The sequence below is a fragment of the Thunnus thynnus genome, chromosome 10 (assembly GCF_963924715.1).
Source record: "Thunnus thynnus chromosome 10, fThuThy2.1, whole genome shotgun sequence".
NCBI classification, from domain to species: domain Eukaryota; kingdom Metazoa; phylum Chordata; class Actinopteri; order Scombriformes; family Scombridae; genus Thunnus; species Thunnus thynnus.
In genome coordinates, this window is record NC_089526.1 from 16,125,067 (window position 1) to 16,152,052 (window position 26,986).

The following is a 26,986-nucleotide window of genomic DNA, read 5'->3' on the forward strand; positions in this document are numbered from 1 at the left end:
CACCATTGTGGGGATAAAGCTTATGTGTGTGTTGGCGAGGTTTTAAATACGCCACTGTTTGGGGGGAAAAAAAAGGTTGTGTGAGTAAATGCTATTCGTTTGAACACTATTTATGTTTGCGTTTTGTACGTGCGCTCATATGTGTGCTCACGTTTGAATGTGTGAGCATGTGTGAGGTTGCGTGTGTGTGTGTGTGTGTGTGTGTGTGTGTGTGTGTGTAACTGTGATTAATTTCACACTCAGGTCAATGGTTTTACAGCTACATGAGAAAAGCACACAGATTCATTCTGGTTAGATTCTCATCTCTGTTTCCCCTGAAACCTTGCTTTGAATGTTGCTACCAGCTTGTCCATTAATTAAAATGGTTTATCTTCAGTTAAAATCAAATTTCCTTTATTTACTGAATAAATGTCTTACAACAACAATATACAGCCCACATCATGGTGTGGTTGAAGAAAAATCTTGGCAATATCCAACAATCATTTCATACATACATCATATATTTAGGGTAAAGCAGGTCGGTTCATTCACAATAAGTAAGATAGCTTTTTCATAACCTCATATTTAGATTACAGCGAGGACACATGAATTGACATGATATTCACATATTTATTTGCACACTTAAACATTTTTGCTGACTGGGTACTGTAATGTTATAAGACCCCTCCCACTACACTAATTCTAATCATCTAATCAATAAAGCTCCTTCTCTCGACAGACAGAGCGGTTGGCAAATGAGCCTGATTTTCAGGATAGATCGATAGGCTGATTGACATGTCAGATGAATGAATGAATATACTCCAATCAGGTGTATTGATCTTACAGACCAAAGCCTAACTGACAGGCATGGTCATCGACTATTTCAGCACCTCTGTGTAAAGACATGAGATTATAAGTCTCTGCACCTACTTTGAAATTTAAAATTGGTTATAGTAAGTGCAGTGCATTGTTTCAGGTATTGTGGAGATCAATTTGATTTGCATGGTATTGATGGTCTATAGAGTCAATGGACAAAACAATGGGCAAATACACTCGGCAGTGGAAGAAGGAATGGTTTTCCTGTATCTATAAATACATTCAATATAGCTTGTGTGTGCCTGCTGGTGTATGTTTTGTTGATTTTAGATTGAAAACAGGCAGCACTGTCATCGTGGTTATTGTAGTATCTGATTTGACCACTAGGTAGCGCATGTAGACGGTGCAAACATGCCCAAAGTTAACATATAAACTTATTAAAGTAGTACACAGGTGAATCCAAAGCAGCACGTCTTTGAGTATGTGTGTATGCACATGTATTAGCAAGTTTATGTGTGTGTATCTGTGCGCATTTGTGCATATATGTGTCATACATGTCTCTGCCCGTGTGCATTTGTGTCCCAATGTGTTGTGTTTGTCCTCTATGCATGTCAGTGTGACCTGGGCACAGGATGCTGCAGGGTCATGTGCTCTGCTCCAGTGAAAGGCAGTCTGTGCGTGTGGTAGTGGTGGACCAGCTCAGGGATACTGGAGAAGACACAGCTACTCTGATCCAGTGTGTAGCCCAAGCCCTTACTGCTCTTGGTCTGGGCCACAATGATGTGCACACAACTCTGGCTGGTCCTACACAGGAAACAGAGAGAGAGACACAAAATATTGTCAGCTAAAATACCATCAGAAGCAACAGGCTAGCAAGTAGAAGTTACATAACCCCAGTTACAGCTAAGAATTATAAGATGATGAAAAACGGAAGCATTATATAGATTTTGTAATTAAAGAATTTGCTCTTTTATCTGTCTTTCCCTAAATGAGGCTGTGCGTTTTCACAAGTTCAGTGGATGTGTAAATGGAGTTAATGATGTGGACTCTCAAATGAATGAGCAGCGTACAACCAATGTGCACTCAGGCGTATGCACACACACGCGCACACACACACACACACACACACACACACAATTCTCCTAAAGAACCTGTTCCTGGCACACTTATCAGTAGTGTCTACTCCACAAATGACACACATCTCATGCATGAACGCCTTACAGATTGCCACGATAATGCCAGATACTCTAGCTCCTTAGTGATATCATAAATATAGTCAAACAGGGTTGAAGGCAAAGCACCAACACCTAAATATGTTATATGATGTTTTTGAAAATTGATGCATTCATATCTTGTCTTTTAAATACACTACCTAACAGGATAAGTGCCATGATCATGCTTATTTTTAACTGCCAGGAAGACATGTGGAATAATAAAAGGAAAAATAAAAATCAGGGAGCTATATTTTAGATTCTCAATGACACTATTGTAACCGAAATAAAACTGAGATCATGATGCGGCGAAACAAAGGGGGATAAAAATAGCACCATAAATAAATATGTACACGTTGCATTATAAAGCGTGCATGTACTGTGCTCAACAAACACACACACACACACACACACAAAGGCGAAACACACATCTGTACACTCACTTCAGAGCGATGGAGTACTTGCTGGTTCCTGATTCGCTGTCTCTCACCAGGAAGCTGGCTTCCCTGCAGCGCTGCAGCTGAGCCTCAGCCTGCTGCCGACTCACACTGCCATGGTACCAGCTTGGAGAGGCGAGGGAGGGAGGGAGAAGGGGAGGGGGGGGGGGGGCGGGATGCAGAAAGAGACAGAAGATCACTGACATATAGCACGGTGACATATGGAGATAAGTCAGATGTCAACTTAATGATAGGTGATGATGGTGAGAGAGAGAGAGAGACAGAGAGAACAGACAGACTGACGGGAAGAAGGAAACAGGCTGACAAAGATTTACAGTCACCGTAAATCAGACAGACAGATTTATGTTGTGGACTGAACGCGTTTACAGTGTCAAAGGTGAACTTGAGAGGCCAGATAGATAAATAAATGCATAAACAAAATGCATGTGGCCGTGCAGAGGGTCGAGGGAGGCCTATTAGGACACAAGGTGGTGCTGACAGTGGCTACAGGCTAGAGCCATTTATAAACAGGCTGTATGTGGCCTTAATGCTAAGAGGCAAAACACACTGACATTCAACTACAACATGAGAGGAACAAATGCTAACATGCTCTGAGCATGTTCCTCACATGTTCCATTTGAACAGAAAGGCCATGCTTAGTGATATAAGGGAAAAGGAAGGTTTACAGTTGAAATGAGTCCCTCCTGTCTATTCAATCAAACCTCACCTCAAGGGTGAACTCTGCATCCAGCACCTCATTCTGAGAGTGTGCTTCAGGGGCTGCTGCTGGCTTACACTCTCAGTAATATATGTCCAATTTCACTTAAAATTTCCTACAGTGCCATGTTTAATATATCATATATGACATTTTGGCCAAGAACACTGGCAGCGTGTGGACTGTATTTGACCTTGTGAGCCATCAGATCAAATATTGATGTAAATCTGCTTGATTGCTTTACAACTTTCATTAAGGGAAAATTAATTGGCAGCCAACACTGAAGAGTGCAGTTTTTCCAGTGCAAACATAACTAAATCTTTCTGTGTTTTTACAGGCCGGGGGGAAAGGACTTCCAATTTACTCTGTAGAGTTTATGATAAATGTGGTGTTCATTTTGTTAAGTAATAACAATACAATGTTTCAGCCCTCATTTGTTTAATTAGCTCTACTCACTAATCTTGTTCAGGGTTGCAGGGGACATTGTTGTACATCACAACATGCCGGAGGCAGGATAGGCAGGAGGCCATCACAAGTCTATCAAAAGTCTGATATATTTGAACCCAGGACTTATTTGCTATATACAGAGCTACGTACTGTATGTATGTTTAAATTTAGCAAATTAATTGTTGTTTATACCAAGGTATGTATATGTATAATTTAAAAATGCATCGTCATATTATTTCTTAGTCAGCAGGTTCTACTAATTCTTATACAATGATGTAATATAGATTCAAATATTTTCAATTTTTTTGCTAATATTTACCTTTTGAGTCTCTAATTGTAAGTGTTTATATATATATTTTTAGAAAGTGTCTGTTGAGCATAATAATCAATTCGGGCATACTTTCCCCTCTGTCATGTTGCCTCTTTGCCTATAAAAAGGAGGTATAATTCCAGTGTCCGGATATGTATTCTCTCTTCTTACCTCTGCTTCTCCAGCGGCAGACTGGGCTCCACTTTGGCTGCCTCCCCATCCAGTGGGGCTCCAGGGGAGGTAGGGGAGGGAGGTGAAAGTTTGTTTGGGCTGGAGGAGGGTGAGAGTGGTGAGAGTTTGAGGGTGGGGAAGGAAGGAGAAGGGGGTGTGAGAGGGGAGAGTTTGAGAATAGGAGAGGAGGGAAAGGAGGGAGAAGAGGAGGAGGACGGGGAAGAGGAGACAAGTGTTTTGTGGTTCCAGCTCTTCTGTCTCAGGGTATGTTGCTGCTGCTGCTGCTGCTGCTGCTGCTGCTGCTGCTGGCGGCCTGAGATTGAACCATTCTCTTTACTGGGAGAACAATCCACTGCCTCAAATCGAGCTGAAGGAAACAGGAGAGACAATATCGACCGGTCATGATAAAATTCTATCAAAGCGTGCCAGAGCTACCAAAGTAAACACATCTCTGGAAATTGATTCAGCGGGATTGTTTTGTTTCCTCTCTAAAGCAAACATAAAACTGTTGTGGCATTACTGTACAAATAAAACTCATAGCATCCTTCCTCCACACCCTAACCACCCCACCCCCACCCTTCCCATCATCCCATTCTCCCTTTCTCTACCTGACAGCGCTCTAACAATGTCCTCCTTTCTCCACTCCCAGGGCAGTTCGTACTCTCCAGCGGGACGGACGTCAGACTCTGGCCGTGTGACAGGGATCCACACCCCCTCACTGTCGCCCTCCAGTCCGCCCTCATATGGTGTGTCGTAGATATTTGGAGGCGTGGGCTTGCTCTCCTCTCCTTTCCCCTTTCTCTGGCCTCGGTCCAGGAGAACACACACTTTCAGGAGGTCTTTGGAGCCCCGTCTGCGAACCTCTACAGCAGAACAATCATGTGATTAGTTACTTTTAATGTGTAGATGATTTTCACTTGTATCTCATTTGATAAAGCAGTTAGTAGTAGTGGGATCTAACTGAGTACATTTACTTAAGTACTGTACATAAGTTGCTGCTATTTTACACTTAAACTCCACTACATTACAGAGGGAAATATTGTTTTTTTTACTCCACTACATCTATTTGACAGCTATACTTACTAGTTATTTTGCAGATGAATCTTTTACATACAAAACATATGATCAATCTATAGAATAAAATGCATGGTTATAAACAGTAACTATATAAAGTACTTAAAATTATCAACATGAAAATACTATTTACATGTTAATGCATTAATAATATTACAGTCTGTATAAAAATTGTATGATTATGTTATTAAGATATGAATTAACTTAAACTTTTGAAACTTTAAGTACATTTTTCTTATGATACTTCTCTTTTGCTTATGTAAAAATTAGAATGCAGGACTTTTGTTTGTAATTAAGCATTTTTACTACCACTACTTTAACTTAAGTAAAGGTTTTGAGGTGTGCCCTGGTAGCCTACTGGTTAAGATGCACGCCGCATAACCACACCATCTAAGGTCTGATTGCAGCCATGGACCAGTCTGTCTGCACTTTTGACTGTCAAATAAAGGCAAAAATGATGTTAATGTTCTGAATACTTCTTTCACCACTGCCAGTCACTGATGTTGTATCAATGACTAGTTATGGATCTGTTATCTAGGTAAAAATTGCAGGAGTTACCCTTTCAGCTATAGTTAGTATCCATTAATCTACCTCAAACAAATTCAAACAGTTTATGGCAAGGTAACAGCTTTGCCTGTACATACTGTATAATATTCGGTTCTATAAAATGGTCTGAATGTGTTGACTTGGTATCCTATCAATAATGTAAGTGTGCTCTCCCATTCTGGTGTGACCTTTGATGAACCTTGATATTATTTATGTGTAAAATAATTAAATTATGATACATAATTAATATTAATAATAAAAACAAAATCATTCTGATAAATTATTATCAGGTATGCACGTCTAGCAAGGTACCCAAAATTCATTTGCATGGTTGTGTACCATCTAACACGTCACATAATCTTTGGCAAAAAGTATTTGTTATGACAAGTGGTTACATATTTCGGGGGAATTTGACTTGTTGTGTTTCTTTGCTGTCCGACAGGTAGCCTGTGTGTCTGCACTATTGTGTGACCAAACAATGGAGTTACAGGAAGAAAAGGTCAACACAGCTGCTGATTGGCTGACTGGCTAGGCCACTTCCTGACTGCTGGGAAGTGATTGGGCGAGACCGGGGGGTGGTGGAGGGGACCTGTAGGTTTTGCGGTGGGGTGAGGGGGGTCTTTCGATTCTTTTCACACATAAGCAACCATAAAGTATTATGTGTGTGTTTGTGTGTGTATGTGTGTGCGCACTTGTCTATGTGTAGAGGGGGGGCACTGGGGCCAACTTCCTATCAAGAGAATGGGGCAAAGGAAACAGAGGCAGGAGACAGGAAGTTGGAAGAGGAAGCTGCACCCATTGTCCCTGCACAACACTGTTCCTATAGCAACCGCCAGCGGGGAGGGAAGTCAGCGTGCAGACTGAGGGTCTACTTTGGCTCTGAGTCCCTTTAAAATGTCCCTTTAGGAAGAATGTGAGATAGTGTGGGTGCAAACAAACTGAGCTTAAGTGTGTAAAAAGTGCTCCTTGGCTTGCATAATATTATGGACAGAATTATAAACTTCACAAGCTTGTACAAGCTGAAAGTGCTTTAAGAGATAAATAAATGTTGTCAGCAGTCAAACTGCAGTCCAGACACCACTTATCTTAATCAAATGATGGTTTGATATATTCAGATCTGCTATATCTCAAGAAGGTCTTGACAATGTGATGTTGTAACAGGCAGGGAAGCTATTTGGGCTGTGCATCTCTGTCATGTATTTGCATTTTTTCCTACATTCTACAGTCAGCATTTCTGCCTTTACTTCAGATTTTTCGTACAGCACATGAATATGACTTATTGTCTTTTTAAGGGCAATCTCTAAGAAAACAGAGCAGCGCTGAATCAAAGACAGACTGGTTTGAAACCAGGAAGCCAAATTGGCTCTTTTATAATAACCAGAAACTGTAAGAGTTGAGCAGGGGGACTGACCCTGAACCCTGCTTTCTGACCTCACCCGTGATGATGACCTGGGCGTCATAGGGCTCCATGTAGCCATCATTCATTCCTGCTCTCTCGGCCTCTCTTTGCTCCTTGGTTTTCTCTGCATCGAAAGGATCTGCATAGTCCTCCAGGATAATCAGCTGTGAGAAGGAAATAGACAAGTCAGAAAGCACAATGCTGGGCTGCTACCTATTCAGATGTTACTTTTATGTGGAGACAACAGGGCAGGAGGGGAGGGATCAGTATGTGTCTCTGTGTGGTGTCCATGTCTGAGTGACAAGTAATGAAGGAACAAGCGGAAATACTTGTGCAAAGAGGTCAGCGCATTGTGTTTGTTCGTTTGATCTGACACAATGTAGTGAAACTGCATTGTGTTCTTTTGAGAGCGATGGAAACTGAATACAGGGTTATGAACTGAGATGGGAAGGGAAAACACAAAGGAAAGCAATGACCTCAAGCCCACAATGAAATTTCTGTTTTGCACTTTATAGTGACTTTTAATCAGCATGCAGCTATGACCACCTCTGTCTGGTTTGGTTTGATTCTAAATAAATAGCAGATGAAATATTAAGATCAAAGGTTGGTGCATGGGGTTTGCATTAGCTTTGTTTCCATCCCCAGGAGTTACTCACCGTTGTTTTAATGTCAGACTTTCCCTTCTCGCTCTCGGCCATCTTCTGTTCACTTATCCCGTTGAGTTTGGGGGTCTTGTCTTGCTTGTCCACTTTGATCATCCTGCTGATGTACGCTTGCGCCAGACTAGAGGTCCTGACCGGACGGTTCTCGTCTGATGTCTCGACCTTGGAGTTCTTGCGACCTTTTCCAGGTGTGAGACTATCCCAGACTGTCCCACCAGAGCCTGTGTTGTTACGGCCCAACTCTGTAGCCGAATTTTTCCTATTTCTCCCTGCCAATAGACCCCCCACTCCACCATCTTTACGTTGATTTCCTTTCAGACTTTCTCGAGAAAATGAAGGTTTTGGTCGTGTTTGGGGACCAGATTCGGAGGCCGAGCGGACCCGTTCATTTCCGTTCTTCAGGTTGATAGGGAAATCTCTGAACCACTTTGCCATGATTGTCGAAGTATTAACTCTTCTCACAGATTTAAAACTTAACAAATCTCTTGTCTTTCACACGCTCTTGCATTAGCTGCCCTTCGAGGATTCAGCTATTTTAAATTTCAACCGTGCGCAACAGCACCAACTTTACGCACAAATATTTTACGCACGCCTCAGTTGAAGTGATTGTGGTCTGAAATTACAAGATTCTCTTCAGCGTCTAACTCAGATAAGCCCACTTTATGGTGTTAAACTGATTTCTAGCGTCTGAATCTCCCTGACAACTTCTGATGCGTCTTGGAAGTCATTGGCCGGTGGCCCTTTGTTGCTGTCACCCTGCACCTGCAGTAACAACTATCCCTGCAGTTTGAAAAGTAGCCTCTGCAAAGCGTAAACTCGAAAAAATTGGAAGTTTTTCTTTGAACCCAGTAAAGATCCCATTCCCGGAGTGTGAGATGATGCGTCCAGTTTGTCGACCAAGCGAAGTGATGAGACTGAGAAGAAAGTTGTGTGCGCAGAATGTGGGATGTCGCTGAAGTTTGGGGAGTGGCTGTGGGGACTGGGCGGGTTTCTGAACTGGATCATCTGAAACTTCCAGGCTTTATCATTAGTGGTCCAACGTCAGTAAACGCCTGACATTAAACAAAATAATGATCCAACATGAGAAAGTTACGAGTTATTACGCAGTTTGAAAGTTTTGACATGTCCTTTTGAAATGTCACTATTTTGCAGTGCATTGTACTACAATTAAAATCACATCTGGGGTAAGCTCCTCATTGGAGGACATCTGCAGAGAACTAGGAGTCAATAGGAGTTACCCATGGTCTAATTTGTTTGAGCACGTTTTATTGTAATTTACAATGTAACAATCTATATATTGTAATAAATCTTAATCTAATGTGAGCTCTGAATTCATACAGTGGACCCCTCTAAAATACATCTTACTGACTTTTATTTATTTATTTTTATTGTTTATTTAACAGGGGCAATGTACATTTTTTGCACCAGAAATAGCTAAAAGCTCGTTTTATTTATATGTGACTGGGTACTTTTTAAATGAGCTATGGTAGATTGGTAAAATGCCTTTTTTTAAATTAGTTTTTCTTTTTATTCAACTTATTCATCCTTCATGGAAATTAAAAATCCCTTTCTCAAAAGTGTGCTTATTGATATTAATCAAACCTAGCAGCATAAAACAGACAAAATCAAAATCAAACAGAAACTGAAATTTAGAATAATGGACACAATTACTAAAACAAATCATGTGAAAGATTGCATCCTTGAAACAACCTAAATATCACATTAAAACAACCATATAATCACTGATAATGAGCAAAGTGTCGATAAAGTAACAGCACTTCTGCTTGAGAGGGGCACTGCATGTATTAAAAACTTAATTTTCCGCAGTCAGTTCTTTTACTGGAGGCCATGCAATTGCAGTAGAGGTTCCCAGCTTTTTGTTAGGGGCCCTGGATGAAGATGTTGATCTGCCAGCAAGTAGATAATTACGCCATCTACTGGTAAATTAAAGAAATAAATACATGGAGTCATCAGTCTGTATTCACCTTGGTCCATCACTGGCCCTGAAAAGCATTTGTTTATCTGGCTCTTACCGGAAGTTTTGTGTTTATTTCAGCTGGACTGAAAATACGGGCCTCCGTGTTCACCCTAATTTAAGGTCATAATGTGCTTCAACAGATGGAATTATTGACACAAAGATTGCACCAATAGTAAACCTAGTAAATATCTATGATCCCGCCTACGTCAGAGCGCTGGTCCAATCACAGCGCTCTCTGCGGCGGGGCTGGGCGGGACGGTTACATCCCCGACAAAGGTAACAGGTTGCAGTCGCCACATAATGAACTTGTTGCTCGGTTAATTTGCGGTGGAGTTGTTTTCCACCCACTTTTCTGAGTGGACTTTGATAGATTGGATGTCTGTGAAAATATTTGAAATTATTATCAACATAAAGGAGGCGAAGAGACGAAGAGGAGGAGAGAAGTAACTTAAACGAAAGAGGTAACTTAACGTTTGATTTTGGACTTGTCATAGCCAGACAGCTAAACCAGACACACACAACCTGTCAGACAGTTAACTTTGCTCTTTATGGGAGGTTTTTTGATGCTATGTGACTCTTACACGCACGTTTGCGTTTAGGTTGTTTTTCTAATCACAGTATTGTACCATTATGAGGTTTTTCTGTTTGTCAGTTTAGCTTGGTTGCTAACGTTAGTTTGAGGGACCAGTCCTCCCAGCTAACGTCACTTCAAGACAACTTTTGAATCTGCTTGTTATGTGATGTGAACTCTAATGTGAGACATATCTGCAAATTATTTATATACATACAGTAAGCCATAAGATCAAAGAAGCAGTAGCTGTGTCTCTGCACACCTGAACTACCAGGGGGATTTGTCAATGGAAAAACTGTGCACTAAGAAACAAACATTTTCAAACCTCTGAGAGGTCTCCAAGGCTAATTGTAACCGTATTTCAAGTCCTTTAAGGCTTTTGAATCTAGGCAACATGATGATGAAACAGCCTGACATGTACTGAAACTGGTCTGTAATGCAGAGATGTCCCTCAAGATGACACTTTAGTTAGATTAGTTAGATGAAAATGATGACCAAGCAAGACAGAAGTGCAGATTATAGTTTTTAGGTGTCTTGAAACTCAGTAATTATAGCACTGAACTTGCTTCCGGCACTGACCATGCTGACACAGTTTGATTTTCGAAACAGGTCCTGGTGAGTGGTAAAAGTTAGTCCAGTGCTTACAGGTACAAACAGTAGATATACTCAAGTATGCAGATAAAATCCTGTAAATCTCTCTCTCTCTCTCTCTCACACACACACACATACACACTCAGCCTATGAAGAGGACAGAGAGAAACAAGTGTCTGGAATGTGGGCAAAAGGGAGGGGCGTATTTATGTGCTCCTAATATGGTGTAATTTGTGTAGTATTTGGTAACACTGAAGTCTCTCTTTGTTATGCCAATGAATGTATTTGGATCTGAAAAGGGGAATAAATGGCTGTTTGTTTGGGGAAGACAGAGAGGCAGTGGCAAGTTTGGAGGGAGAGAATGACCGCTGGAAAGAGGAAGAGGGCCTGGTTTTATGTCAAGAATGTAATGGACGTCATGTCAGTGTTTGCTTTATAGGATGCTGTAAACTAGTTGCCGAAAGAGTTAGTCATTTTATTAGTCCACAGGCATTTTGATAATGATTCATAATTTGAAGTAATGTGTCAAGCAGGAATTCCAATTATTCTCGTGTGATGATTTGCTGCTTTTCTGTTTTTTTAATATCATTGTAAATTAAATTTGAGCATGAACATTAGGCCTAATTCTTGACTTTGTAAGCAGTAGTTTGACAAAAAAAACTTGAATCAAGGTCCACTATGGGCTTTTTCCAGAGCTTTCAACGATGTCTCATGGTATTCCTTGGTGGATGCAGTTTGATTTTCCATCCTGGAGTATCCTTGTCGGTCAGAGAAAACAATCGATTTGAAGATGTCAGCATTGGAAATAGTAATTTTATAGACTAAATAATGGATTCATTGAAACAACAATCAGATTTATGATAAAATGATATTTTAATTGCAGCCCCGTTGCGGACATTAGCTGTGTCTGAATTTTTTGTGCATTTTACATACTTAAGAGACAGTGTGCATTGAATATTACATACTGTTATTACACACACACGTTCATGTGTTGAATGGAAACATTTGCATATTCAACTGCACACACAAAACTTTGCATGTCCAGGCCAAGGACCTGGACATCCAAACTGTTTTTACTCTCCAACATTAAGTTTGATATAAATAACCTTAATTCTTTGCTGTTGTCTGTAGCTTTATCAGTTTCCAGGCAGCCCACAGATGATCTGATCACATGAACTATGCTGACTCACTGAGTCAGCGCTGGCACTTTCATGACTCCGCACATTGTTGTTGTTTCATTTCTCTCCAGACCCGCTCTAATCTCCTAATTATATTTTCCATTCCATCTTGGATCTTAACAGGGGAAGCAGCTCCAATTCGATTTACCGTGCGAGAATTCAATTTGAGGCCAGAGGCAGAGGACCCGTCAGCATAACTGTAGGATTACATGACTGGCAACAGAATCAAAAAGCACCAGCTTCACTCTTACAGTAGCTGGGCAGGAAAACCTGAAAAAGTTGGTCTGTGGTGAGGTAGAAACCTTCACCTGAGAGCCTGTAGCCTGTTAAAAGAATACTAGGGCTGCAAATACTGATTATTTTCATTATCAATTAATTAACCTTCTGATTCTTACTTGAATAATCGTTTGTTCTATAGAATATCAGACAGTAGTGAAGAATCACAAACCCAAAGATAATCAGTTACTGTCAAATAATATAAAAGAAAAGCAGCAAATCCTCAAAATTGTCAAACTGGAACTAGAAATTGTTCAACGTTTTTGCTTAAAAAATGACTCAACAATAAATGGATTATCAAAATAATTGCTGATTAATCTTCTGTCGATCGACTGACAGATTAATCACCTAACACTTCAGCTCTAAAGAATAAAGTGTTTCTTCCAAACAAAGCAATAAAATTAGGTGTGACATGTATTTTATAATCACACAGATTAAAGAAGAACCTGTTTTGATGACCTAATTTCAACATGGAAAAGGGTGTTTATTTTAGAGAGGCGTGGATGAGCTTTGTGGAGAAACTTAAAAGGGAAGGTAGGCTACACGGGAACAAAAATGTCAGTAATGAAACAAAGTGTTATAATCATCGGGCAGTGTAAGGGAGGGAACGAAAGAACAGGGGGGATAGTTTTGGCATTCTCAGAATTACTGCCCTCATTTTCCACCCCATATCCACTGGACAATAGGATGGGTTCCCCCTCACCCCTGCCCCTCTTTGAGCTGGCACTGATTCCCTCCTTAGTGACGTAACTGAATGAAATTAAAATTATGTAGGTGAACAGATATATTGAGAGAGAGAGTGTCGTTACTACCTTACTATAGTAATAACTCTTCATATCTGTAAGTAAGTTTGACCCACAACTCTACAGATTATCGTGGTTCAGATCAGCATTTCACATTAAATCAATAGACACCGTCTTCTGCTCTCCTCATATGGCGTGTCTGTGGCCCGTTTGTAAAGTGCATGACATGTTTGCTTGACCTTGGTGTGAAGACTGTGGGCTGCAGAACTTATGCTCGACTGCACAAATGTGTTGTGACACGGTGCTTCCTCTGTGGTTCCCAAAGGGTGGAAAAGAATCGACTAACTGTGCATGTCTGATGAGCAGGTCTGTCTGCACTCTACGTATGCGCACCACAAACACTCAGATATCCTCAAAGGTCATTCACGTTCTGTCACTCCGTTCGCTGCCAAACCAGACATTTTTCTTCACCTGCTCCTGCTTCAAAGTTATTTTATGCATTAGTATTCACTTTCACAGCGAGGTGAAGTACAATATATTCACTCTTGGCTCTCTTTGCTTGACTGTTTTTTTGTTCTGCTCTTCCTCAGAAGTGTTTTTTTTTTTGGGCTGCGTCATGCAGCTTTCACAATCTGTATGAAAATTTATGTCTAGGCATTCAATAATGTATGCGTGTTATCTGTTTGATGGTTACTTTTTAGTCAGTCCTTTGTGCGTCTGAGGAGGAGGGTTGCACACAGAAACAGCTTGACCTTTGGATTTTGTCACATAAGGCACTGATAAGAGAAGAAAAAACTGGGTGTGGTTTTTTTTTCTTCTCCTTTTCTCTCTCACTTCACCCTCCCTTTCTGTCTCCCTACCTTGGGAAGCTGCGGAGAGGTCAGGAGGGAATGTTGTAATAGGTGTGTGAGTCTGTTTAATGAACCATACCATTGTTTTATGACATGGGAATGGGGTCTTACAAAGTGACATAACACAGGGCATGATCAGTCAATCGATGAAAGACCGAGAATGTTCGGTACTTTATGTAATTGCCATTGCTGAATGAAACTAGCAGTGACTTTTAGCTAAAGCTTCACAGACTGTAGGTGTGATCAGTTTCAGTATAAGAGAAACAGTTCCAGAATTACTCATCAAAAGATGTCAGAGTATAGAAAAAGGGAGTAAAAGGGAGTCAAGAAAAAAGTAGAGAAATGACAGAATGAAAAGGGTCAGACCAGTTGCTATGGTACCTGCCTGTATTCAAGCTGTCAACGTTTTTGTTGAGGAAAATAGGCTTGGTATCTGTCTGGGAACGTTCCAAAAGTTGGGAAAGGCTTGGTTGGTCCTCTCAAGGGGAAAGTGATATGTGGGTGTGTGCTTTCAGGTTAATGACTAATGGAGTGCAGTGAGGACAAAGTCCACAGAAGCAGTCAAAAGCCGAAACTAAGTGTTACTGTGTATAAATCTATGTCCCGGTTTGCTCATAGCAAGACTGCGTATCTGTATTTGACCAACAAAGTTTTGACATTTCAGGGTTGCTTGCTGACCCGTCTCTAGGTATCGTTTGTTTGATTTCCTAATTTGAGGGATAACAATAAGAGAGCTGTTTTGATGTATATTAACCTGGCTATTGAGTTTCATCTTTATTTTTTCTCTGTTTTTTTTGTTGTTTTGGGGAAAGTATGACCCTAACCCATGTAAAAATTATCTTCTTGCTTTGAATTACTGTACAATGATGTAAAAAATACAAATAACCATTGATTAGCTCAGGTGATAGAGCAGGTTGTCCATTAATTGTAGGGTTGGTGGTCCACATGTTTGGAGTGTCCTTGAGCAAGACTCTGAACCCCATATTGTGTGTATTTGTGGGGGAAATATAAGTTGCTTTAGACATGATCTGCCAAATAAATGTAATGAATGTAATAAGACAAAGTATATGAATTGTATTTAGAACATTTTGGGTAGTAGATTATACTAGACAAAAGCAAATATGTAGCCTACTGGTCAGGTGAAGCAAAGTAGTCAATAGTTTCTTTCTTTCTAGGGCTGCAACTAATGATTATTTTCATTATTGATTAATAATTAATGATTAATAATTATTTTCTCGCTTAATCAATTGGTTGTTTGGTCCTAAACAATGTCAAAATAGTGAAAAATGTCAATCACTGTTTCCCAAACCCCAAGATGACATCCTCAGATTTATAGTTTTGTCCCAACCTACAGGCCACAAACCAAATATATTCAGTTTACTATCACAGAAAACTACAGAAACCAGAAAATGTTCACATTTAAGAAGCTTAAAAAACAGCTTAAAATGATGAATCTATAGATGGTAATTAATTTTAGTTGGCAACTAATCGATTAATTGACTAATTGTTGCAGCTCTACTTCTTTTTATCTGTTCTCTTACCCTATCCTTGCTTTCTTACTCTTTTATTTACCCTGGTCTCTCTGTGTTGGCAGCATGAGCACACCATCCTCAGGTCCGAAGACTCCAGTGGACCACGGTGTCCAGATCCGCTTCATCAATGACCTCTATGACACCAGTGGCAGGCAGTATGGGTCCCAGCCCAAGACCAAGACTCAGATCGCCTCCAAATACGGTGTGGCGGTCAGAGTGCAGGGTATTGCTGGCCAGCCGTATGTGGTCCTCAAAGACGGACAGAAAGGAGACTCATATGGGGTCCAACTCAAGACCCAGTACTCCTCTGGCTACAATAGCCTTCCCCGGAAGAGAGAGAAAGCTGAGCCAGGAACACAGGGGGCAGATGTAGGGGGAGGAGGACTGCAAGGAGGGGCGCTACGCCGGGCTCAGTCCCATGGGTCACTGTTAGACAGGGAGGGAGGGGCAGGTGATGAGGATTTTCAGCTGTCTAGACCACCAGGGGATGGGAAGTCTGGTAGCTATGGGAATCTGGATGGAGGAATAGGTGTAAGGGGAGAAAGAGAGCTGGTTCAGCATGTTGGTGTGAGAGAGGGGGGCATGGAAAGGAATACCTGGGGTGGTTCGTATGAGGCAGGGCTCAATGGTTCAGTGAGGGGCAGTCAGTCCTACCCTAACCCTCCTCAACAAACAAATGAGCTTCACTCTACTCACAGACAGACCGCTGGCAACAGAGGAGTAAACAGGTTTGATGGTGGTAATGCTGGAGGCCAGCATAGAGGGTTCTCTCCTGCACAACAGGATCCCAGAGCTGCATCTCCTCTCATCACTCCTAACCCCTTCACCTCACCTCCGTCCTCAACTCACAGCAGCCTGGGACGCAGCCAAGGTGCTGTCACCAAGGTTCCTGGAGTCTCTGCTAATCAGTGGACTTCAACAGGGAGATATGCTGCTATGGAGAGACCACAGGCCAGTTTGACTGAGGCACAAGTAAGAAAAAAATCTTTTCTGTTTTAGCGTTACAGCTGATTTTCATTGAGCTCCAAATGCCACAGTGCATGCAGCATTGCAAGAGTAGTTTTCTGATCTATGTCTTAAGGTGACCCCTGACCTTTTGCTGGACCAGGGTCAGAATGCAGAGATGAGCAGCGAGGAGGAGCAGGTCATGCAGACAATATATAACATCCTGAGAGAAGGGTATGGACCTCTACGCTGTCCTCCTGTTAATGGTTTAGCATAAAGAATTCTTTTTTTCAACTGTAATATTGAAATGCCAATAAATTATTACAGCTCGTTAATGTAACTTAAATGTCTTGACCATTTTCACTTTCCCTCAGGACCAACGACAGTGATGTTGTCATCAAGCACAAAGTTAAAGTCATCTTTCAGAGGATTCAGAACCTAAAGGTTTGTCTTTTTTTGGCTGTGGATGGCTTGTTCTTCTACTGTTCCACATGGCAGATAAAGAAACAGTTAACATGAGCTTACACCTCTGTCTTTACCAGCCCAAAGAAAGCCCCGGGGACTGGATGAGAGAAAAGAGGGAACTTGAGAGAAAGATGGTTGAATTACAAACTGCCCTGCAAGAGGAAAGGAGGGTAAGTGGAGCAAAGCGAGAAGGTGGTAGAAAGTTATGATGTGGATAACTGTTACAATACATTCGAGTTTATTAGCAGTGATAACATGTTATATTTCCTACATTTTCCTCTGGTGGATAAGGGAGTTTTTTTCAAATTTTTGAATAGAATAAATAGCACATAATGTGTTTATTCTCAGTAGCATTACAATGTACTTGTTTATTCCAATATGTAGTCAGAATATAGTGTAATAATACATGCTCAGCCTATGGTGTGATGTTATGGTGCCTTTGATGATCCACCAAGCCTCCCTAAATTCAGCTGGCTGATTGGAACTGCACGCCACCAGAGGACGTTAACATTCAGAGAGTAACCTGCCACTTCAACTTAGCTCTAATTACATGGAGCACGTCCAATACCGCACATAAACACTTATCCATGCCTCCTCGAAATGAGAGCAGCGACTATCAAGTGAAAGAAATAGCCATTGGTTGTAAGAAAGGATACTGTCCTCAGAGTTTTTATGTCTGTTTAACTAATCCAACCAGGAGGGCTGGGCGTTCCTTGGAGTGTGCTTCAGATTAATCCTTAGATTAATCCTTAAAGCCCTCTGGCCTGGTCAGAGGTGCACATACACAATAATCTAACTTCAATAATGACTCATTATATGCTGGTTTAAGGAAGTTGGGCAGGTCTTAATCTCTAATAGCTCCTAAGAACTTAATCCCTTATGTATATTAATCGGTGGGCTAATGCAAGGCTGCTTTACCATTTCCTAAAAGCTCATTGTTTATGCCGCCAGAGCTACCTGTCTTATGTTTCAACGCTCTCATTTATTCATCGTGTCTGCTTGTGTTGTAGGGTTCTGCTAGCAATTCGGATCCTGTTCTGAAAGCCGAGCTGGAGTCCTGTCTGGATGAAAATCTGCAACTCCAGGAGATGCTGGATAGGAAGAAGAAGGAATTAAATGACACACAATCTGAGTGAGGACTCAACAGCATACACACACAAACACACAGTGAAAGGAAATCGAAGGCGCCATGGTACCATTGTCTGTAAATCTTGGTGGTCAGGAGTGTGAGGGGGGGGTTGACAAACTCACTTTGTTTTCTCCTCACAATTTCACTTAACAAGCAGTCACTCATTCACAAGGCCAAACAAGTATGCCATAGTAACTTGAATTCGAAGAATCATTCACTAGTGTATATGTTCTTTTTTCCTGCCAGGCTGACTCAGCTGCGTATGGATAGGGAGAATGCGGAGGCACGGGTCAGAGAGATGGAGGACCACCTGGCTGAGCTTCAGGATGAACTGAGAAGAGAAAACGGCAACAAGACGGTAAAACAGAAACAAAGAAAAACACACAGATATACAGGGATACATTATCTCAACCCACCACTGGATTGTTTAAAAATTGCCTCTTAAGATTGCATTTTCATAGTGTGGAATCATATTTACTGGCTGATAAGATGAAAGGGCTACTGCAGGTACAAGCAGCATTACCTTCTCGATTCCTTTTTAGAAAAGTGATACAGGGCTGTGCAAACGGCTGTCTTAGAGTTTTGGGGAGTCATGTTAATATTGTATATTCCTGATGTTTGCAGGACCTGATGTCTTACCAGGCACAGGTGATGGAGCTCTGCCAAATGAAACAGAGGCTGGAGGAAACGTTAAGACAGAGGGAGAGGGAGCTAACAGCTCTGAAGGGAGCTCTGAAGGAGGAGGTAGCCACACATGACAAAGAGATAGAGGTGCTCCGAGAACAGTACAGGACTGACATGGAGAAGCTCCGGAGCAGCATGGAGCAGGTGTCCCAGGTACACGCACACACACACACTCACAGTAGTTTGTTGAACATCACTTACATCTGAAATCTGTTTTTAAGGCAGACAATGGGCTATAAATTCTTCCGTCTTGCCCTTTAGTCTCATGCAGGGATCGAGGCTGAGCGGTTGCGTGTAAACGCGTCAGTTCGTTCCCTACAGCAGCAGCTGGAAGACTGTAGAGACGAGAGCAGCCACTGGATGGAGCAGTTTCACACCACCAGAGATGAACTTCGATCAACTAAACAAGAGTGAGTCTATAGACATTTCAAACACATCATATTGTTCACAACATGTTTTCATCATTGTTGACCTAGATTTGGGATTTCCAGTGCTTACCTGAATATGGATTTTATCATCCTCTTTACGTCGTTTCTCTTTGCACCTACTGTACTAATAATCTGTGTCCATCTTTTCTCTTTCATTCTACCCGGTCAATGTTTCTCCCTCTCTCTGTCAGAGAGACACCCAGCAGCCCTGAAACACCGTGAGAGTCACCAGTTGAACAGTGTTTTGTGTTTAGATATGCAGATGTGTAAATGTGTCTAGCTGTGCTAACTACTGTCGCGCTGTAGTTTCAAGACCATCCACACTTACATCCTCTATTCAAGACTGATGTAAAACTCTGTTTTTGAGTCCACATTCAATTGCACACTGTGTACACTCTCCTCTGCGGGCCACTATGTGAATGTGGACTATATTTAGTCCTTTGGTTGAGCAGAAATGTTGCTGTACATCAGAGCTTTGGCAGATGACATTTTCACATTTGGCTGTTTACGTCTTCATTGTGTGCACTGTGAAAGTATATAAGCAAGAACAAAAAACTACAGAAAAGTGGTGTGGACGGTCTTATATATGTGTGTTTAGTACAAAACATAGATGTTTTTTGTGAATATGTCTGACTGTTAAGTGGTAACAGGGAATGTTGATTTATTTCCTGTTTGAAAATTAATGAATTACTTATTTGCTTGTTGACTACATCAAAGTATTGTGTCACGATTAACCCATGCAATCCAACAGCTGCTGATCATATAATCAAGAAGTAATGTTATATGGTACAATTTCTTTAGATCAACTGTGTGTTCTCATTTTTCAGACTCCTGCAAGCCCGTTTGGAAAAAGAAGAGTTTGAGGAGGAACTGAAGGAGCTCCAGGAGAAAGTGAGCACAATGAAACAACAGATACCAGACCCCAGCCACACACAGACTCTTAACCAGGTGCAGTGAACACACACGCAGCCCTACATGATCACTGATGCACAGGTTAATGACCTAATCACCTGTTTGGAAAGGAAATGAGGCAATTGAACCACTCTTTGTTCATATTTCTGTTCAGGAGTTTCAGCGTTGCAATGCTGATCTACAGAAGACCAAGTCTGAGTTAGAGAAGCATAGGATGGAGTTTGACAAAAAGGTCATGGAGGTCATCTCTGCAAAAAAATCTCACCAGGAACAAGAGGCAGAACTGAAGTATGAGATTGACAGGCTAAAAGACCAGTTACAGAGGGCCAAAGATGACTTTGCCAAGGCACAGGAGAAAAACAAACGGGTAAGTTTAATTTCACAGAGAGGTACCACAGCATACTAAAGTGCTCATTTAAAATCTTATTGAGGTTTTAGCAATGTAAATGAACAACATGGCAAGGACACCAAAGTGTGATGATGTGTATGTTGTAGTTCTGACTTTGATTAGGATGATGGAATTCATGTTTAAATGAGTAGTTTGTTAGAAATCTTTAATTTACATACTTTATGTACTCTCCATCATCTTTTATTATGTTTTTTTCTGCATCTTTCCCTTGTTTTCTGGCCTATAGCTCCCAGACCCAGCCATCATCTTAGAGCTAGAGCAGAAGCTTAATGAGGCGCGTACTGAAGCTAGCCAGCTCAAAGAAAAACTCTCACTGGCTGAGGAGGAACTGGAGTCCAGTAAAACACGTCTAAGCAGAGCTCAGGTGGACCTTAGATCGCTAGAAGATGCCCAGCAGGAGCAAGAGGAGGCCAACACACGTCTCAGAGAGAAACTGTCACGATTAGAGGTAAGGTTGCATCCTCGTACACACTACGCTGTCATAAACTGTGTTATGATCAGTGTGCTAGAAAGCTGTAGACAAAAACTGGACGACCCCTGTGATTTTCTCAGGCTCAGCTGCAGACTAACGCCACAGAGAGTTCAGAGGCAGAGCTCGCCCTCCACACCGAGGTGAGAGGGTTGAGATCTGAGCTTGATGAGGCCAAGAGAAAAGCCTCTAGACTGAGCCAGGAGCACCGTGAACTCAGTCTGCGTTTAGAGGACACAGACAAAGACAAGGAGACACTCAAACAGACCATCAACCAGCTGGAAGAGATCAAGCAACAGCAGGAGAGAGCTCTGGAGAAACTCAACAAAGAGGTAAGAAAGAGAGATCCTTTTATACCTTTTCAAACAATGAAAGCCTGCGCAGCCTGGAGCATCCTAACTGCTCATTACAAAACACACAGCACAAAAAAATCACCCTCTTTTTTTCTTTCTTTCTTTTTTTTTTCCCGGTTTGTCCTCTCTCCTCCCCTGTCACCCTTTCAGTGTGAGTCTCTGACCATGTCCTCAAGAGAGGGGACACAGGCTCTCAGGGTTCAGCTGGAGGAGCAGAAAGAAAAAGCACGCAAGGAAATGCAAGAGGCGCAACGTCACGGAAACGAGGCTCAAACCGAACTGGAAAGAAGCAATATAAATCTAAGGAGACTGGAGGAAGAAGTGAGTGTTTGTATGCATGCTTGCTCACTTGCTTGGCCTGGTTTTTGTTTTTATTATGAAAACTATGTCTGGTCTGAATTTTTCCAGTAGTTGTGACACATAATATTCATGGTGCACGCTTGATGTGTCTGTGATATAACATGCAAAACATATTTTTCTCATGGTGAACACTCAGTTTGGCATGACTGTTTCTAATATTTTTATGGCTCTAACTAGATGTCACGACAGAAGAAGGAGCTTCTGCTGGTGTGTGAGGAGAGAGACAACCACCAGCTGGATAAAGAGCTTCTCACCAACAGACTGCGCCACCTTGAGGGAGAACTAGAGGCCAGCAAAAACAACCACAATGACAAAACCCGGGAGACTCGCATCCTAGAGGTAAGATATGTGCATCTGCTCACCTCTTGGTTTAAGAGAATGAATCCTTTGGGAGAGCAAACCATGACTACAGGTCTCTCAGCTGTCTATTTTAACTTTGCTTTCTTTGTCTCATGATAGCTTTGCTCTGCATACAGCATATTATCATCTGTACATATTTCTGAACACAGTTGATTTAAAATCAAGTCAACGAACAGGTCGGACCCTGATGAAAGCAATGTAGCGGAAAACATTTTTGTAGAATCAAGATTTTAAAGAATAGTGGTTCAACCTGTTTGTCAGTTTGGTTTCATGGACTTGCTCATGCTTTTGCTCACACTGGTCTTCACCTTGCTGTGTGCATTCTCAGAATAAGAAATTAGGAAGTAGAAAAAAACAAGAATAAATACACACTTACACATCTGGACTCCACCATCAGTCTCCTTTCTGAGCACCTAATAAAGTTGATCTCATCTCGTCTCCGTCAGGACAAGCTGAAGCGAGTGGAGTTGGAGCTGGAGGAGGAGAAAAGCAGTGCGGAGATGCTGACTGACAGAGTGACCAGAAGCAGAGACCAGATCGATCAGCTCCGCTCTGAGCTCATGCAGGAGAGGTCCTCCAAACAGGACCTGGAGTTGGATAAGAACGCCATGGACAGACAAGTACGTACACATGAGTGTCTACTAACATTTGTGATTCATCATTAATTGACATCATCATTCTGCTAAAATGCACTTTTTACTCCATGCACTCTTGTATATTTACTTTAAAGAACACAGCATTTAGCATTTTTTGTCTTTCCCTGCAGCTGAAGGAGCTCAAGAGTCGTGTGGCCGACATGGAGGGCCAGTCCCGCTCCTCAGCAGGGGTCTCTCAGCTGGAGAGCAAGATCCAGGAGCTTGAAGACCACCTACGGAGTGAGGAGAGGTACAGTGCAACAAACTGCTGTGCAATAGATCATGAACATACTGCAATCTAACAGAGCTTTGTTCTGGATCACATTTTGAAATAGACAATATAATTTCACCCTTGATTATTTGTCAACTGGATATATTCTTATGAAATTTGCTGGATGGATACTATTGGTCATTGGCCAAGAAACAATTAGATTCTGTTGGTGCTCCCACATTTATCTGGTAATTTAAACAATGAAACTGTTTTATGAAGTATTATTCAGCACTGGTGATGGTTTGCACCTTCTAATTGAAACAATTATTTAAGGTTCCTGCTTGTCAAACAAGAGAGGGATCACTTAGCAAGCATATTCTTAAAAACACGTGTTGTCATTAGCGTGATTACATGCCTCATATGCTTCTTTTTCTTATATGAAGAGAGAAGAATTCTGTGTTGGCGTCCCAACGTCGTCTGGAGAGGAAACTGAAAGAACTTAACATGGTGCTGGATGAGGAGAAACAAACGCATACTGAACAGAGAGACCAGGTATTACACGTTCACCACGTTCTGCATGTCAGTATTTGCTTTTACTCAAGGAGGACAGGAGACAACATTGAACACATTATCCTATGTTGCAGCTGGCTCTGAGAGTGAAGGCTCTCAAGAGGCAGGTGGATGAAGGAGAGACAGAGTTGGAAAGGATAGATGGACTGAGAAGAAAGGCTCAAAGAGACATGGAGGAACAGATGGAGCTCAAAGAGGCCTTGCAGACTAGAGTCACAGCTCTGGAAACTGAGCTCAAGTAAGAGTTCTCTTTCTTTCACCTCCATTTTTGTTTCTTATCCGGTTTGTTACTGTGCAAGCTTTTGGTAACGATTATGCAAGACAGTTCCTGGCAGCCAGATTATCACAGCAGTGTGTGTGTGTGAGAGAGAGAGAGAGAGTACGAGACAACATCTCCTCCTTCTTATGTCACAATGAATAAACCTGCATGCAAATGACGCTATAACCAGCGAACCCAGATTCCTTTGCTGTTACACACAATTACAGACACCTGGTAGAGATTCACACAGTGTCCCTGAGGTGCAGTATTTCGCAATGTGCTGTGTGTAAAACATATCAGCAATCACCCACGTGTGAATAGATATTTCATTAAACTAAAACGCCACATTACTCACGTCCCACCACGGGAAATTAAATTCCAGACATGCTCCCACAAGAACCAAAGACATCCATAATTTTTCCTTTACATCACCAGCAGAGGGAGCACTGTGACTATCACTTTCAGAATGATTCTTGATGCCTGTGTGGGCAAGCAGAATATTCAATGTTTCAACAGCTGATAATTACTAATGATGATGATGATGGTTATCTGTTGCAGGAGGAAAACCCAGGCAGCAATGCGCCCAGCTTTGGATTCATCTGCCCTCAGCTCAGATGATGACGACAGCTTTTATGATCCCTCCACCATCACCTCCATCCTCACTGAGAGCAACCTCCAGACCAGCTCCTGTTAAAGCAGCATGTCAGGGACAGGGTGAGGGTGGGAAAATGTAGCACTGCCAGGGGGGAAAGACTTGCACTATAGGCAATAAGGGAGGTGTACAAGAACCTGGTGGGTTAATGATATATTGTAGAGGTTAGTAGGGGAATAATTTTCCACACAAAAGTGAATGGAAGGAAACAAAACACCCTCAGTATTTCAGGGCTGTTTCCTTCAATTTTTAATGTACGCAGTACAGTTGGAAGGACATTGAATGCATGCGATACACTACCAAACACAAGGTACTCCAGCATACAAATACTTATTACTACACAGACTAATAAAGAGAATAAAAAAGGAGAGAAATTAATTGAAAGTAGAGGAAAAAAAGAAAATACTCTTTTTTTTGGTACAAATACTGTCAAACCATTTCAGGGTAGAGATTCCGGTTTAAGCACTTAACATTACCAAGTGTGGCTTTGACTGAATAATAGTGTTATAGTGTATAAAGATAATCACATCATTTCTTCTTTGCATCATTTCTTCTTGTGTAGACAGTTTACATGTTGGACTTCAGTTTTCTCTGTAGAATAGCCAACAACTGACTGACTCGAATTCTACAATAATACTCACTGCTGAATCTGTACGCCACCAAGCACAAAAAAATGTTGTAGAGATACTGAAAGACATGGACCAAATGCTGACACTGAGCACATACAAGTGACTGAAAACTGCAAGCAATGCAACACTATAATCCTTATACAATTTTTCTGAAAGTTAATAAGAAAATTAACTGCTGCAAAATATTCTTACTGAAGGAAATCTGCCTTTGGTTTATGTAAAACAAAATATGCTGTTTTTTCTTTTTTTGTATTTTTTTTAGCTATGAATACGTCATTCCTGTGCCTGAGGATAGTCTGGGAGAGTTTACTCCCTGTCAAGTCACCTGGTACAGAATTATAAACAGTGAGTTTTAATGTCGCTCCTCTTAGTAAGTCTTTATTCATTGTGTCTTGAGCAGGTTCTCGATTAAAGTAAAACATGTTAGACTTTAGATTCTGTAGTTTGAAACTCTGACTTCATGAGTATCACACATAAAAGTAGTTTTCAACTTTTAAAGCAAAAATAATGGCCAAAATATGTCTGTATGAATTTTAAATATGTATCTGTAGAAGCTGCACAATTTCTATGCATTCCCTTATATGAAATCACTGAAACATAAACTGTCATTTCATTATGATGCCTTAAAACTGTTAAAAAATAATTTATAATTGACTTGTTACTCTTAACGATTTTTGTAATGTCTTTGTATTTAACATTTGTAGATTGTATTTGAGTCTTTAGATGATTTTGTATACACTTTGAATAATCAGTTGGAAATATAATTACATTTCTCTGCAATATATTGTTTCTCCCCCTTTCTTTTCAGTGAAACTGGAGAATGATACTTAAAATGAATTGTTAGACTGTTGAGTATAAAGATGTATATACTGTAATTCACTGGAAAAAACTTCACACTGTGACTGTATTTCACAAGATAAATCTTTTCTGTTGCATTTAAATTTAGAAACAATAAAACTGTGAAGTTTACAGCAGAAGGAGGAAGTGCTGCATGGTTTTGATGGCTCGTACAACAGTGACAGTGGTAAAAGTACAAAAAACAAAATCCAGGAAGTCTTCCTTTATATTTGTCCTTAAGTGGTGCAGACAATCGTGCAAAAAAACTAAGGCACTCCGTCCTCCTTTGTTTTATTAAGTTAAGTCTAGATTTATTGTCCCTGTCATAACTAATAATTACACACAATTATCTACTTTTATTGTATACTGTAGATTTGTTTTTGCACATTTTAGGATACATTACTTCTCTTTTTTTTGCGCATTTAATGCCTTTTTAGTGCCTTTAATAGGAGGAGTCAGATAAACTTGGCTCTCTGCCCACTAAAGGAGAGGTTTATTGTCTATAACAGTTCCTTTCCCGTACATGTCATTGGAAGGTCAGTTGGCTTCTTTGGAAGGGATCACTATAGGTCAAAGTCTACTTCAATAAAAATAATTCACATGGACCTTGGATTTAAAGTTTAAAGTACAGGATTTCTTTAATTGAGTGCCCTTATCTCTTCCTCTTCTTTCTTCTTCATATAATATATCAATTATGTTTTGTTTTGTTTTTTTGTTTTGTGAATTACCCCAAAACCAGCCTTGATACCAGTACTAGATGAGAAAATATTTGATTCTATATAGTTTGATTGATGAATATTACTAATTCATTTTTAATAATGCTGATAAGGATTTAAGCAGAAACTAGTATCCACCATTTGAAGGGGCTCATGAGTATTTCATAAAGACAAGACAATAAAGGTGGATTGTGTTTATTGTTTTGGCTGCAGGGTTTGGCTTCTCTGAAATTAGTGGTAATGTTTGTTATGTAGGCCTGAGTTGCACAGAAGTGTATTGCTGAATGAGCTATTCAATGCTACCTACAGGAGCTGGTTAAGAACATAATGGTTATTATCACTGCACCATAATAATAGATGACAAGGACTGTGTGTGTGCCCAGTTCTCAGCCTCCTTCTACACTGGCTGTTCATTAACAGGTGAGATCTAATTACAGCTTTGTCTTTTTCATACGTCAAACATTTGTTTTGAACAA

At 40.9% G+C, this 26,986-nt stretch overlaps 2 protein-coding genes across 4 annotated transcripts; one reads left to right on the forward strand and one right to left on the reverse strand.

Annotated features, from left to right (window-relative positions):
• Window positions 1-376: 376 nt before the first annotated feature.
• she (Src homology 2 domain containing E) lies at window positions 377-8,686 on the reverse strand. The gene is made up of 6 exons (XM_067601472.1): window positions 7,762-8,686; window positions 7,143-7,269; window positions 4,695-4,949; window positions 4,087-4,453; window positions 2,450-2,569; window positions 377-1,599 (listed from the first exon to the last, which is right to left on the reverse strand). The coding sequence occupies exons 1-6, from the start codon at window positions 8,200-8,202 to the stop codon at window positions 1,407-1,409; spliced, it is 1,503 nt and encodes a 500-aa protein (XP_067457573.1). The 5' UTR covers window positions 8,203-8,686; the 3' UTR covers window positions 377-1,406.
• Window positions 8,687-10,020: 1,334 nt separating this feature from the next.
• LOC137191415 (cingulin) lies at window positions 10,021-25,934 on the forward strand. 3 transcript variants are annotated; one of them, XM_067601474.1, is made up of 21 exons: window positions 10,021-10,206; window positions 15,550-16,459; window positions 16,569-16,666; window positions 16,807-16,876; window positions 16,975-17,067; window positions 17,908-18,029; window positions 18,273-18,384; window positions 18,651-18,863; window positions 18,972-19,120; window positions 19,330-19,356; window positions 19,966-20,086; window positions 20,205-20,417; window positions 20,686-20,907; window positions 21,012-21,260; window positions 21,432-21,602; window positions 21,819-21,980; window positions 22,448-22,621; window positions 22,768-22,886; window positions 23,291-23,399; window positions 23,492-23,655; window positions 24,235-25,934. In XM_067601474.1, exons 2-21 carry the CDS (start codon window positions 15,551-15,553, stop codon window positions 24,368-24,370), a joined length of 3,633 nt encoding a protein of 1,210 aa, XP_067457575.1. In that variant the 5' UTR covers window positions 10,021-10,206; window position 15,550; the 3' UTR covers window positions 24,371-25,934. The 3 variants fall into 3 exon arrangements, with proteins under 3 accessions (XP_067457575.1, XP_067457577.1, XP_067457576.1); XM_067601476.1 differs by having other exon boundaries at window positions 16,596-16,666; XM_067601475.1 differs by lacking the exon at window positions 19,330-19,356.
• The last annotated feature ends 1,052 nt before the right edge of the window (window positions 25,935-26,986 follow it).

Excerpts from the sequence above, each read along its gene's own strand:
- she (XM_067601472.1), bottom strand. The coding sequence starts at position 8,202 with ATGGCAAAGTGGTTCAGAGATTTCCCTATCAACCTGAAGAACGGAAAT. Across the intron at positions 7,270-7,761 it reads AGTCTGACATTAAAACAACG|CTGATTATCCTGGAGGACTA; the intron begins GTGAGTAACTCC and ends TCCTTCTCACAG. Across the intron at positions 4,454-4,694 it reads CATTGTTAGAGCGCTGTCAG|CTCGATTTGAGGCAGTGGAT; the intron begins GTAGAGAAAGGG and ends TGTTTCCTTCAG.
- LOC137191415 (XM_067601474.1), top strand. The coding sequence starts at position 15,551 with ATGAGCACACCATCCTCAGGTCCGAAGACTCCAGTGGACCACGGTGTC. Across the intron at positions 18,385-18,650 it reads GAGAAAACGGCAACAAGACG|GACCTGATGTCTTACCAGGC; the intron begins GTAAAACAGAAA and ends TGATGTTTGCAG. Across the intron at positions 21,981-22,447 it reads GGGAGACTCGCATCCTAGAG|GACAAGCTGAAGCGAGTGGA; the intron begins GTAAGATATGTG and ends CGTCTCCGTCAG.